Below are 14,371 nucleotides of genomic sequence, written 5' to 3'. Positions count from 1 at the left end.
ATTATTTATAACTACATTAGATAAGAAACCGTGACTTTTAGTACGAAGACCCCGAACGTTCTGATAATATCCACGCAACTTAGCAAGCATTTTTAACTAATATGTAACACATCGTATGTGAATAAATGAACGGTCTGTCGCAGGTAGTACGTAAAATAATTTAAGAATAAATTATAAGTAATTTTATTGGTTGGCATCGACAACAACAGGAACAAAGTATGCGGATAGATACAGACGGATGGCGAGAAAAAGCAATTAAAACTAAACAATTTATAACGTTGCAAATACGTAGGTGTTAAACTTTCAAATAAAAGTAGGCAAAGAAACAAAAACAGAAACAGAACATGAGCGCATGTTTGTGTAAGCTTATTACATCTATAGGTTAGTATTAATAAGAAATTAAATATATACAGTCACTTTAGTTTTTCGAAGTCCTCATTTTTTATGATAAGGATCACTCTCGATTTATCACTTTTACGCATCAATATTTTTCCATCTCTAACCCAGAGATATTCATATCCGAGCTCCGCCTTCAGCTCGCGGGCACGCCGAAGTAATAGTTTACTCGCCGGCGTAAGGTGGTCACCCACGTATATGTTGGACGAGGGCCCAGGCAGGCCGAGATCAGCTGACGTGAGGCCACGGCGCGCACGCGTTGCCGCAAGTACCCGATCTTTGCAGACACGCCTTGTGAACCGCACGATTATAGCAGGATGGCGGGCTGGTTGTTGTTGTTGTTGCCGGCCGGTAAGATTACCAACCGCCGCCGCCGCCTCGAACCGACGCACCCGATGAACACGATCCACATCCCTTTCATCTAAACCAACACCCACCTTCACACAGAGCAAGTCAAGTATGGAGTGAACGTTCTCCCCGCTTGTTACGGGTACTCCAGAAATCTCCAGGTTGTTTAGCCTAGAAAACTGCTCAGATTTTTCCTTATCGCACTGAAGAGTGGTGATTACCATATTCGCAGCGGCGAGATCTTTTTGTAATTTTGAGGTTATAGACGAATTTTTTTCGATGACAGTGACGCGGTCTTCCAAACCACAGAAACGGGATTCCATCTCCTCGAACTTTGTATTGAGGTTATCGACCCCACAGGTCAATTTATGTATATCACTTTTCATTGGTGAAAACTCGGACCTTAGCAGTTTAATTTCGTTTAGCACTTTTAGAATACCATTGTCGGCAACTTTCCCCTGGTTCCGACATTGCCAGCACTTCCAGGTGGCCTTCTTTTCTGGGCCCATTTTGCGGTAGCTAACCTCGGATATTCCTGAGCAGTCATAATGAAGATTACCATCACAGGAGCTGCAAACCACGCCGTCGGTAACCTCATCATCACATTTATTGCAAAACATAATGTCCAAAAACCGTCCTCTTCACTCTTAATACTTCCACATAAAGTCCAAATTAGTTTGTATTTGAGTCTAAACGTAAGTTTGTAACCGGTTCGCGTGAACAGTGAATGCGATTCGACCGTACGCAACGATAGGTTGAGCGAGAATGAAGTTATATATGTAGTTACTGTGTGTGGAAATAATTAGTTTAAATGGTAATGTGGACGAGTTCGTTCGGGCAAGTCGTAACATACCTCCAAGGCTCGATGACGGGCTCCCACCCCGACAATGTCCGGTTGTAGTAATCTACACTGAGCACGCCGGCGAGACGGCCACCGCCTGCGCCGGCCTTCCGCGGCGTCACCGTGCTCGGGGGACCCGCCGGCGTCGATACCAGTAAGGGGTCCTCGAAAGCTTCCTCCACTTTACGTAGATCCTGTTCAAAAATATTGTACGTCCTGGGATGTAAGACAGCAGCCGAGAAAAATTCTATTACTTGACTATACTATAGTTTTATCAAGGCGAAGTAAAATAACAGTTTAATCCGCAAAAGGGTTACCCGCTTACGTGCAGCTAGTGATTGCAGTCGATAAACTTTCCATCGACTATCGACAATCATATTGATAAACTGAATGTATTGGTTACGGTTACGTAATGAATGGTGAACTTATATCATTTGAATATAATTAAGATTCATAAAATGTAAAAAACTAAACAGCAAAAACAGATGTCTATCGAATGTTGAAAAAATAAGTTCGTGTCTTTGTGTTTGAAGAATTGATGTGGACCAACTGTCAAAACAGAAGAAAAAAGCCGATTAGAACGTCCGGACAAACATTTAAAACTTACGGTTTTCTCCAAAGATTTATCTCATTTCAATCTATCGATAAACGGTCGACAACAACTACGCGACTATTTAAAATTTTATTAAAAGTGGCAATTCTGCAAACGTCATTTTACTCTGACTTACTAGCAATTTCCCTCATAGTCGTTTATTATATCTTTCATCACACATAACTTCTAGTTTTGCATACTTTTGCATACATGAACGTAGGCATAATACGCTGAGTCAGCGCCATTTCACTGCTGTGACAAAAAATGTTTATTATTCCTGTTGCATTCAATCTATATTTGTGTTATACTAGTGAATGAAGTGTTTATCTATCTACCTTGGAAAAAATGCAGTATGAGTCAGTAAAGTGAACAGCGTTACCTGCTCGAGCAGGAGCTCGCTCAAGGAGACCTCGAGCAGCGGCACGTCGGAGTCGAGGCAGTCGTCGATGACGCAGAGCGTGAGGCACTCGGCGCTGACGTGCAGCGCGCGCAGCGGCCACACGGGCGACGGCGCGGGCGGCGGAGGGGGCGCGGGGGCCCACCGCGGCCGCAGCAGCCGCGCCGCGCCGGCGCCGGCGCCCGCTCTCATGTGCTCGCTGTTCGCCGGCGCGTCCTTCGCGAGCTCTTCTCTCTCGCTCTTTCCTGCAAAGCCCGTCGCTCGGCCTTGTTAAGACACTGGATGCTCAAAATCCATAGGCAGAGACGCCTAAAACGGCAAAGTGCATGTATAACATCCGAAGCGGAGTCCGGAGTCAGTCCGGGCGGGGTAATGGTAGTAGTAAGTAGTAGTAGTCTAGGGCAAGCTACTGGAGATCTTGGTGATTCTGTCGAAAAAATCGCGATGAATAAGGCCCAAATTGAGGACCTCTCACTTCAGGGCACTTCATCAATGGCATCAAATTGACCGAAGGCTACGGTGGGAGCGTGAACTATAAGGCTATGCACAACTTCGTACGAGCTTTATGTCCGGACAGCCAAGCACACGCGTATATCAAGGCCCACGCAGCCGCCCTGGCGAGTTGAGTTGTTAAGGCGATGTTGTGGTTTTCCGAACGATAGGCGGGAAGCTGATTTTCTTACTGCGCCATGCCGTGTAGATAAGAAAAGTGCATTCGGAAGAGAGCCCATAGCAAACCGGGAGAACTCTTCCAAGTTTCGACCCGTACAGCTAAGGTTGATAGCGTTCTGAGAAGGTCAGTGGATCAGATGGAGTTGATCCTTGGTATATCCGCAAAGTGGACAAAATTTAAACATTTTTGTTGATTGAAGCCGAGAAAGGTTAGTGAGAGTTGTGGTTGTCTATGTGTGTGTCCATGGCACCCGCGACACAGGGTTTCCCTAGTGCGGGGCTATGTTAAGTGTGTGCGTTATTATTATTATTATTATTATACCTGATAGCGCGGCTCTCGCTTGAACCGGCAGCGACTGCAGCATTGCAGCGAACATCCTCATGTCGTGGTAAGATAGACGCAGATTCAGTGTACCCATTGACACCTGAAAGAATGCCATTTTCAGAAGCCTACACCAATACGGCAGACCGAGCTCAAAGCGTTATTTTAATGCGAGACTCACGTGCAAAACGTGATCGGCGAGTAGCTTGACGTGCAGCGCGGCCGGCTCAAGGATAGACAGCGCCGTCTCCTCTTCCAGGCCCAACACGCACGAGAACAGCTCCAGCTCGTTGAGTTCGCACGACACCGGCTGCGCCACGACTGCCGGCCGATATGTTATCACCGTCGTGCTCTGCGAATTTAGCAGTGGTGCTGTTACATGTCGGAGATCCTCCAGATGTTTACAACCCGTACAATTTGCGTATGACACGTGGTACCTTGAGTATGACGGCGTTAGTGTCCCACACGGAGGCGTCCTCGACGAACACGAGCTGCGAGTCCGTGATGTTGAGCTTGAGCTCCGTGTGCGCGTCGGCGGCCAGCGCGGGCGCCGCCACGCCCCGCAGCGGCAGCGGGCTGCTCGGCCCCAGCGGTCCCTTCGCTTCCTCGCTGAGATTCCCATAATGACAACAGAAGTGAATCTACGACTCCGTCAATTCTCGAACCTAATCGAAACTATGGAAACTCTGCTAACATGTGTGTCTCATTTCTGACGGTTCACACTAGGTACTTGCTATGACCCAAGATTGCCTGATCATCACCACTTCCTTTCTGTATTATATTATTTGAACCTGTCCGACAGTAAGTGATAATTATACAATTGTGTGATATGTCACTTTAAAAAAATACTGTATATAGTTGCTGATACAGGCTGTAAGTAGATTTAATTGTTTACTAATTATAATAATTGAGAAGAATAAAATAAATTATTTATTGAATTACCCACGAAGTTTCATTTCATTCACCTAATGTTTGTGAGTGGTGGTTCACATCCGAGAATCTAACATTCTAAAGGTGCTTTTCCACCGGCGGCGGCGAGGCGAGACAAGGCGAGGAATGGCAAAATTCAATACTCTAGGGCTATCTTCTAAGGAAATGGTCAGGATTGACGATGGTTGAGGCGAGAATTGAAATATTTCTTGATGTAATATTAAACCATATGCTGCCCACATAGAGTATTATACTTTACCACGGAAACACTCACGCGAGCTCGCGGTGGCTTTTATTATCAATCGCGAGATTGTAGGATAAGTACGATTTGAGATTTAATAAAAAGATGGCTTCGTCTGATTCTTCCTCCATTAACCATATTTCACTTCAGTCGTTGATTACCGCTAGGTGAACTGAACAGCACTGAATCGTCACTACCCACAACTGCAGCACGAGCTCGCTCGAGATCGTGATGGTTCGCGCGAGCTAATTAATGATTTGGTGGAAATAGGCCGACGAGCTTTCAATCTTTCTCGTCTCGCCGGTGGTAAATCACGTTTAGATACTCCTTACCCCTATCCAGTGGTAAGAAAATATTCATGTTACAATAGCCATAGCTAAATAATATTTTATTTTTTATGTAACTCAAATCATGCACCGACTAAACTTGCAAAGCAATTCGCTAGACCATGGCGACCTTACTTTATTACAGGTCGAAATTTGTATTCTGTATTTAAGTAAATTAACAATTATACGTTAAAGAGCAAACCAGGAAGTCATCCGAAAATCAATTTTACGGTTCACAAGTTAAAGATTAGGTTTGTTTAACACTCTTCTACACCTGTATGTGCTCAGAACCAAAAGATCGACAAAATCGATTTGGAGGGTCAGGTATTTTGCGTGCACACAAGTCCCTGTTACGAAGTTACACTTTATATGTATAAAGTCAAGTGGATATTTATCATCAAAGTGGCAAGAAACGGGTAACACACAGAGATGGCTGGTCCGCGTCGGCGAGCGGCGGCGGTGGTTGCATGATGAACTGGTTCGCCGCTTCCCACCAGTCCAGGATTGCCATCAATCTCATGTTGTTTACAAGGATAGTGTACGCTGACGACTCGTGGCGTTTTCTGTACATAAATAAAAAAATTGCAGCGTTGTTTTTTTCGAGTTACGGAATCTGGAAGACCGTTCTTCCGTTATTAGAATGTTGCCAGTAAATACGGACCGTGCGTGCACCTCGGCCTGCACGCTATGGCGGTGGTCGGGCATGGGCTGCACGATGTGGCTGAACACGTTGCCGCGCCGGTTCGCAGGCTCTTGCGCATACCGCGTGTCGCTTACCAGAATTTCCTGCGTACATAGTACTATGTAAATAATGGTGCATTTATATTAGGACAAAGTCACCTTCGTTTGCCCGCAGAACTCAGTGTTAATACTGAATCGTTTGACTACCGTAGTTCACTGCCAAAATCGATCGTTTGACTACCGTAGTTCACTGCCAAAATCGATCGTTTGACTACCGTAGTTCACTGCCAAAATCGACCGAGTGTACTATGTCATCACTGTCGGGCGGTTCGGTCGCCTTCTGCAAACGCCAACCAAACAAATTTCGAGGTGTCGGCGGCCGTGCCCACAGCGCGCACGTGTGCCGGGGGTCGGGGAATACCTACCCACTCGATCAGTTTGTTGAACTTTTCCAACTTGTCTTATATTTATATTGTTGGCCGGCAGACGACACGATGTAAAAAGCAAGTCGACTTCTTCGGCGAAGCGTAGTAATCTGTCGAGAGCCGCAATCAACTCAGTGTAAACATCGTATTAGATTGAGATTTAAACTCAGCAAAATGTTCAAAAGTTAACCAAAAACTATAGGCGACACTGGAGGTCGTCGAAGCGGTCACCTGCGAGACCAGGTCGATGTCCTGACTGAGGTCGGAGTAGGTCTCCACGAGCAGCCGCGACTTGATGAAGTTGATGCACGCGAGGGAGGAGACCCCGTGCTCCGGTTCCAGCTTCACCGTCACGTCGTGCAGGTCCAGCTTCAGCGACGACGTCGTCCAGACCTTCAACGCGCGCGTACAATTGAAAGGCGCATTTAGACAAAGCCGAAGAGCCGGTGCGGACGTCGCCGCGGCCGTGCCGACCTGGTCGCAGTCGCGCGCCGCGGGCCGCTCGGCGGCGGGCGGCGGCAGCAGGTCGTCGACACTCTCGCCCAGGTTGTGCGCCAGCACGCCGCGCACCAGCCGGTACTGCGAGGGGTCCAGCGCGCACTGCAGCGTGGCCAGCGTGCCCTGCAGCGTGAAGTCGGGCACGTTGTGCGAGTCGCTGAGGTTGTGCTCGATCTGCAGCTGCAGGTGCGCGGGCGCGGCCAGCAGCGGCGCGCCCAGGCGGCGCACGCGCAGCCCGCCGCCCGCGCCGCCTCGCGCGCCCCACAGCGCCAGCCCCGCCAGCTCCACGCGGCGCACGTCCAGCGTCTCGCGCGCGCCTGCGCAGCACCCACTTGCCAAGTCATACGCGGACTACGCGCTCGGGCGCACCGCACAGGGAGACGAACAATGGAAGTGTGTTAAGGCTCGATCACTATCGGAACCGCAGTCGCCAAAACTCAGATATGTATAATAATAATACGTAATTTACTTTTTTTTACGTAGTTTACTTTCTCCGCAAACACAACGGTTATAAATGTACAAAATTAGAAGCACATAATAAAATCTATTCCACATTATGTTTGCAAGAGACTGGCTGGAATCTTGGTAATGATTGGTCGCATCGATTGCTATTGTCGTAACAAAGTCTGGATTGTTAATATAATTCAAACTTTACGGATTCGGCAGATCGTTGAAAGTTTATTACAAGTTACGACATTTTCATTTTATATTGCGATTTCAATCAGTATGCTACCATCTAGAGGTCAATAGTCGACGACGAATTCGAGATGTTTACTTAGTTCTCCAAAAAAGAAGTGATCATATTGAAGCGGTATAAGGCTTATTTTTGTTTCTTGTAACAAAAAATGTATGGCTCAAAGTAGCAAAATAAAGCATTGCTCTACGATTTTCGAGGTTTTGCGCAAGATAATTCTGATAAGAATGAGCTCAAGTGTGCGGAACTCCCCGTACTGTTGGCACACGTGGCACGTTCTCTAAGTATGTCTAGTGTACATAATAGGAAATGAAACTATTTTTCCGGATTTAAATCGCGTATATTTGTTTTTTCAAACAAACCGACGTTTCGGGCCCTTTACAGGTCCCTTGGTGACGGTTGACTGAGGTGGTACAGTCTTCAACCAGTTATGTCTAATATTGATGCAAACCACCCTATTTTTGACTATAGTTACAATAGTCGAGATAAGATAAAAATAAGATCGAAAGAGTCCTCAGGCGTGCATCTATCAAGACCTATTTCAAACCGCTGAGGAAGATTTCTCAGTTCCTGAGACCCGTGAAATGTAACATCCCTTTATAGGATGCAGGAGTTTACAAGCTTGACTGTGAGAGCGGTCTCTCTTATATTGGACAAACGAAGCGAAGTATTTGTACCCGCGTCAAAGAACTAGCTGATGTCAAACACCGTTGCGTAAACAAGTCTGCAGTCTGCGATTATGTCATGGATAAACCTACACATTCAATGAAGTTTGACAAACCCCAGGTCCTTGCAAAAGAAGTCCGTTATCTGCCCAAGATGCTGCGAGCGGCCATTGAAATTAAAAAACACCCTAATTTCAACAGGGAAGATGGTTTCTCCGTACCACCAGTTTGGGATCCAGTATTTTCTCTAATGAAAAATCCCAAACAGACATAAGACTGCAGTACTCATTAATATGTTTTAGTTTATTCTAATTTCTATTATTTATTAATAATAAATTGAACTTAATAAAAATTCATTCAATAAAATAATTTGTAAACCTTAATGTAGCGTAAATTGGAATGTTTTCTCTGTAAAATTAAAAATAAGGTATTTAATTAATAACTATTGTAACTGTAGTGAAAAAAATAAGGTGGTTTGCATCAATATTAGACATAACTGGTTGAAGACTGTACCACCTCAACCAAGCGTGACCATGGGACCTGTAAAGGGCCCGAAACGTCGGTTTGTTTGAAAAAACAAGTATACGCGATTTAAATCCGGAAAAACAGTTTCATTTCCTATGTGTAACAATCGCGAAAACCTAAAAACTCGATAGTGTACATATTGTTCTATGGACGGCACTCACCGCTCGCGGGGTCCGTCACGGTGCTGGCGGTGCCCGGCTCGCCGGCCAGCTTGAAACAGTTGTCGATGTGCAGGTGCGCCAGCTCGGCGACCAGCGCGCCGCGGCTGCGCCCCGACACGGGCAGCACGATCACCGGCGTCGCGCAGCGCACCCGCACCACCATTTTGGTGGCCCGCGCTGCGCCCAAGCCGACGCCCACCGACACCTGCCGGCACGTGCCGTCGCGTGATTTTACCGTACTCTCGCCGGACACTCCCCGAAAACGAGTTAACACGCTAACGTTATCAGTTCCCACGGTCACCTTGAGCCGAGCTTGCAGGATGACGCGGCGCAGCAGGCTGAAGTCGCGCGCGAAGGCCTGCAGCTCCTGCACGAAGCGCTTGGTGTGCACGTACGTCACGGGGCCCATCTCGACGCTCATCCGCGTCTCGTGCCCCGCGGCGGCCGCGTCCGCGCCGCTCAATCTGACGCAGACGGTCTTCCTTTAACACTAGGACCATTTTTTGAACAAGAAAGTGGGTCCGTCTCGCAAACCTGTGGTACTCGAAAGTGAGCGCCTGGTCGCCGTGCGTCCTGAAGCGGTCCCTCCACAGCGGCGAGTGGGGGGTGAGGTCCGTGAGAAGCAGCCCGCCAAGCCGGCCCGTGATGGTCCTGGAGTGCAGCGCCTCGTCCGCCTGGCCCACCACCAGCACGCGCGACACGAGCGCGCGGCACGCCTCGCCGCGGGACGTCACCACCACCACCGACAGCGACCGGATCGAGGTCTCCGTCTGCGTTATTCCCTGCTCCGCCGCCGCGCTCTGCGAGTCTGGAACGGCACGCCGAGGGCTACGTGACGGTGGCTCCGTTGGATACCGACTCTGCAGAAAAGTGACCGTCCGCACCGACTCGCTGTGGCCGCGAGGCGGACTCGTCGACGGGAGCGTCGTCACCCGCGAAGCCGAAGAAGTCGAGTACCGCCACCCAGCTGTCGACGTTCACGACCAGGTTCAGGCAGTTGAAATCCACTTTCGTCAGCTTCGACACCTACCAATACAAAACGAAAACTAGTGCACGCTGCAAACAATGCATTAAATATCTAGAAATTCTAATTAACGGTTCCCAAGTTTTCAGAATCACATTGAAGCGCTGACTTTTAGGACTCGAAAATTAATACACATATTTAAATCGCTTCGACATGTTTCCGACCACATAGTGCTTAGGTCAGTTTATTTTGCTTTTTGCGAATCCATTTTGCGGTGCGCAACTCCTCATGGGCGGTGCACCTAAAACTCATATGACTAAACTCGAGCGTACCCAATGGGCTGTTCTCAAAGTTTCTTCTTTTCTACCTTTCTTGTTTCCGACCGATGAGCTCTATAAGTTATTAACACTTCCAACTTCCCTATGATCCTTAAATCTTGGCTACAAGACGAAAAAAGGAACTGTAGGCCCTTACACCCCATTCCACACTAGTTTGTCTCACAGACATTTCTGTTTCCTGGGAAATTACCTTTATAATAAGTTATAAATATATTTTATTTTATTTATATATTTGTTATAATATATTTCCCCCTCCCGAAAAATTCTTGCAAAGGGTCTCCCTATAGTTACAAACACAATCTTATAATCAATCAATCTTATAACAGTGCGGTGCGGTGCACGCTCGGATTCGGACGTGCTCCACTGCACAATAAGAATTATAATAATTCGCGACTCGCGCGGCGATAGCCGCTGCACGTAATTGACAATGGGTTCTCAGCAACTCATAGCCAACGAACTGTTGGCGTTTATACAACACGCCATAGATACCATGGACGAAGTCAGCATCGTGCAGATCTGCAAGTCAAATTTCAAAGAAGAATAGATTTGCAGTGGCAAGGCGCTGCTTTTCCGGACGTTTGGCAAAGCCGAGCAGATGCCGTCTCGTCGGAGAGATGGAGGAGCGAAGAGTCTCCAGGACATCATTACGTTGTTAAAGGAGACCGACCCAGACGACGTGCCTGCATTCGTGGCGAAGGAGCTGCATAAGCTGCCCCCTGTCACGTTCGACCACGTCGACGTCACCAGGCTGCTGAAGGACATCACGTCCCTAAAAGCAAGCCTTGCTGAAGTTCAGTGTAAATTGGAGGCCTCAGACAACACCATCAGTGAGTTGCGTGCCCAAGTTGTTTTACTTAGTAGTGCGGCTTCGGTAAGTAGGTCACCTGAGGCCTGCAACGTGAACACTTGTCGCGGGGCGCAAAATGCTTCTTTCAGGAGTTCTGAGTCGGCTCACATGCATGTGTCACCGACCTCTGGCGCTGTTGCCGCGCGCGTTTCCCCGCACCCCGCCCCGCCGGAGACGACCCCTCCACGTGATTATGCAGCTGTTGCCGCTGCCCGACCTAGTACTCCACAACCACAACCCAGGCAACCAATGAAGGGAAAACTGAAAAACAAACTCGTATATGGAGCTGCGTCGTCAGTACCACCGAGACGAGTTGATCAGTGCGACGAGGACGGCTTTCGGAAGGTGGAAAAGAAAAAGAAGAACACCAGCCGAAACCTTAGTGGCACCGCCCTGATTGGCCCGAATCATTTATTGCGTCCAGCGGTACCGACGACGTTGTTATACTTGTCGCGTCTTCATTACTCCACCAAGTCTACGGATATTGTGGAGTACATGCGAGTGAAGGCCAACGCAAACCTGAGGGTCGAGCGGTTGGAGTCGCGCCACAATGTGAATTTTAATTCATTTGTGGTGCGAGTACCAACTCAACACCTGTCGACCTTCATAAGAGAAGACTTTTGGCCGAAGGGTGTCATGTACCGGCGTTTCCGAGGACGGCTACCGGACACCCACGTTGCGTCACACGTCGAACTACATACGTGTTATTAAATAAATGGTGTTATATGTATATTATCATGTTATATTGTATTTATGATTAGTCCGTAAGATATTTATTTCATATTTCTGTTATTGTTTTATTATATTATTGTTATATTATATGTATGTTAGTCTGTAAAGTATGTATCTATGGGTCCTAGTTGCCTGAAATAAATAAATAAATAAAAATAAAAATAAAATAAATAATTCCACAGGGGAACTTATTACACTCTCTCGTAAACTGCGCGTGTATTGTAGTATATATTATACTTACCACTTACACACTAGTTTACACAATCATTACACTTTCATATCATTATCACACATCACTTACACCTACACCTTACTCATACATCTTACACATTCATCTCCCACTCATATATATAAAATTAATTTAAGAACTTGTAATTTTGAACTTATATATAATTTTTTTTTTATTGAACTAATCACAGCAGAAAAAACAGATTTTCTTGTTCGAGGGGTGAGAGTTTGGCGACTCGTAACACAGTCTTTGCAAACCCATCACGGGCGCCAGTCACTCCTTTAAGTAGTTTGATATCACATAATTGTATTATGTCACATAAATTTAACTAGCTCATAATCTGGTTTTGTGAGTGAAAATAAATAAATATTATTATTAGTGTACGACTGGACGCCGTAATTTCCTTGTCTGAAAGCTTATTTCAGATAAGGAAATCACAGGCGCTAAAGCCACAATAACCCACCCGACGAAATTTTTCTTCGAAGAGCGGATGCGCGGGGTCGCGCATGTGCACGGACACCCATACGAGGTTGTCGTCACCGGACAGCGAGCCGTCGGTCTCGCCAGCCTCGCCCTCCGCCGACCCGCCGAGGCCCGCGGCCGCGGAGGGCGCCACGGGGGAGCACGGCGGTGTGATGCCGCATTTGCTGTCGCGCTTATCGCGTTTCACCTGCTCGATATGACAAACACTGCTCAGTTACAATAAAATACGAAATATATAAAATGGCCAGATAATTAAAAGCGTCCAAACACTTTTGAATGCGAATAGAATGAGAATTTGTGTACATTTTGATTACACACAAGTTGCGGACGGCGGTGAGCGAAACGACAGGGGACGCGCGAGACACGTGCCAAAGCCTGGAACCTGAAAACGCTCGAGAATCGAAAAACCATGTTGAAAAAAGACACAATAACGATCGTTAGAAGCGGACGTGTTACTTTACTTATCTCAGTGTTTATCTTTAAATACGTTATTTTACTAGTATTTTTTCATAAAATTTTTGCCAATTTGAATCATATAGTGTTATAGTCAATATTTTGCTTAAATAAATAGTGAAAGTGCTACTTATCTACGTTTTTTACGGTAATGTCGGAGTGTCTTAACATAACGCGTAAGCGACGTCGATTTCACGGCGCTTATGACCTTTTGGTCGCGACCGCGAACATAACCGATCGCATCGACTGCACTGCTACCTACCATCTTTACTGGACGGCGGACGGCTGTTATTGTTGGGCCGCCGATTCTACCTACTTATTTAGCTGTATAAAAAATTATATTTACTATTTATAATGAGTAAATGCGCTGAGTGTTCGTTGTTGATAAGCGTTACTGAGAAGCTTAATTGCCATGATTGCTCTAAATCTTACCACTGCACTTGTACCGGCATGGAAAAGGATGATTACAAAAAGCTTTCAGCTAGAGCAAAAAAGGCTTGGAAATGCGAGGACTGTGTTTCTACCGTGGAGGGCGTTAAGACTCCTGAGCCCTCAAAAGAGCTTGATAGCGCATTGATTGGACTTTCCAGTACTCAAACAGCAGCTTTAGAAAACAGACTGAGTCGCATGGAATCTTCCATGTTGTCTAAAATCACAGATTTGTTTGAGACTACTGTGCTACGCACCATACGTTCGGATTTGGATAATCTGCGGAAGGACATGGAATCGCTTCTCGAGCTTAAAGCATCCGTGGAACTTATGAGCGAGATTCATGATGACACTATTAAAGAACTTAAAAGCCTACGTAAAGAGGCTCATGATCTACGTACAAATAATATTAAACTCCAAAAGGATTTAAATGACCTACACCATCGAATCGACCAAATGGATCAGCATGCTCGCGCAAACAATTTAGAGATTCAATGTTTGCCCGAATTCTCTAATGAAAATTTAGTGACGTCAGTGAAACAGCTGGCGTCAGTGGTGTGCTGTTCTCTTGACGATAAAGAAATTATGTCCTGTTCTAGAGTCGCCAAAGCTAATCCATCCTCTTCGAGACCACGATCGGTGGTTGTGAAGCTGTGCTCTCCCAGGAAACGCGATGAATTGCTGGCTGCCTGCCTTAAGTATAACAAAGCTAAATCTTTGGAAGATGATAAACTTAACTCCGCTACACTGGGTATCTGCGGTGGCAAACAACGCATCTACGTTGCCGAACACTTGTCACCTAAGAATCGTGAACTTCAGGCTAAGGCTCGCCAATTCAAGAAAGATAAAAATTACAGTTTCCTTTGGGTCCGTAATGGAAGAATTTTGCTTAGAAAAGATGACAAATCACCAGCCGTCTGGGTTAAGAATATGGAAGTCCTAAAGAATTTAGAATAATTGATAGTATATACTATTCGTATTTGATTTTGTTTTTTCCAAGATTCCTATATTTTATTGTATAAAATGCCTAATATAAGCATTTATTATCAAAATACCACGAGCATTAGGGGTAAGCTCTCTAATGTTTTTCTTAACAGTCTAATGATTATGATATTGTAATTATTACTGAGTCCTGGCTGAACGACAGTGTCTTGGATGCTGAAGTTTTAAATAATAACTATA

General features: G+C 46.2%; 5 protein-coding genes across 5 annotated transcripts; 1 reads left to right on the top strand and 4 right to left on the bottom strand.

Annotated features, from left to right (window-relative positions):
- Nucleotides 1–413: 413 nt before the first annotated feature.
- On the bottom strand, nucleotides 414–1,364 carry LOC113238568. Its single transcript, XM_026475393.1, has one exon. It carries the CDS (start codon nucleotides 1,362–1,364, stop codon nucleotides 414–416), a length of 951 nt encoding a protein of 316 aa, XP_026331178.1.
- A 1,398-nt stretch (nucleotides 1,365–2,762) lies between these two features.
- LOC113238567 (vacuolar protein sorting-associated protein 13D-like) lies at nucleotides 2,763–5,113 on the bottom strand. The gene is made up of 6 exons (XM_026475392.1): nucleotides 5,105–5,113; nucleotides 4,006–4,209; nucleotides 3,750–3,920; nucleotides 3,569–3,671; nucleotides 2,801–2,819; nucleotides 2,763–2,769 (listed from the first exon to the last, which is right to left on the bottom strand). The coding sequence occupies exons 1-6, from the start codon at nucleotides 5,111–5,113 to the stop codon at nucleotides 2,763–2,765; spliced, it is 513 nt and encodes a 170-aa protein (XP_026331177.1).
- A 135-nt stretch (nucleotides 5,114–5,248) lies between these two features.
- Nucleotides 5,249–9,123, bottom strand: LOC113238566 (vacuolar protein sorting-associated protein 13D-like). Its single transcript, XM_026475391.1, has 6 exons — nucleotides 9,016–9,123; nucleotides 8,715–8,919; nucleotides 6,646–6,986; nucleotides 6,403–6,564; nucleotides 5,727–5,851; nucleotides 5,249–5,628 (listed from the first exon to the last, which is right to left on the bottom strand). The coding sequence occupies exons 1-6, from the start codon at nucleotides 9,121–9,123 to the stop codon at nucleotides 5,463–5,465; spliced, it is 1,107 nt and encodes a 368-aa protein (XP_026331176.1). The 3' UTR covers nucleotides 5,249–5,462.
- Nucleotides 9,124–9,252: 129 nt separating this feature from the next.
- LOC113238565 (vacuolar protein sorting-associated protein 13D-like) lies at nucleotides 9,253–13,025 on the bottom strand. Its single transcript, XM_026475390.1, has 3 exons — nucleotides 12,969–13,025; nucleotides 12,288–12,494; nucleotides 9,253–9,740 (listed from the first exon to the last, which is right to left on the bottom strand). The coding sequence occupies exons 1-3, from the start codon at nucleotides 13,023–13,025 to the stop codon at nucleotides 9,543–9,545; spliced, it is 462 nt and encodes a 153-aa protein (XP_026331175.1). The 3' UTR covers nucleotides 9,253–9,542.
- An 89-nt stretch (nucleotides 13,026–13,114) lies between these two features.
- LOC113238564 lies at nucleotides 13,115–14,146 on the top strand. Its single transcript, XM_026475389.1, has one exon. It carries the CDS (start codon nucleotides 13,115–13,117, stop codon nucleotides 14,144–14,146), a length of 1,032 nt encoding a protein of 343 aa, XP_026331174.1.
- The last annotated feature ends 225 nt before the right edge of the window (nucleotides 14,147–14,371 follow it).

The sequence above is a fragment of the Hyposmocoma kahamanoa genome, unplaced genomic scaffold (genome assembly GCF_003589595.1).
Source record: "Hyposmocoma kahamanoa isolate Upper Pololo Valley unplaced genomic scaffold, ASM358959v1 96880, whole genome shotgun sequence".
In the NCBI taxonomy this organism is placed as follows: domain Eukaryota; kingdom Metazoa; phylum Arthropoda; class Insecta; order Lepidoptera; family Cosmopterigidae; genus Hyposmocoma; species Hyposmocoma kahamanoa.
Note: the sequence above shows the minus strand (reverse complement) of the source record. Positions and strands in the feature narration are given on the sequence as shown.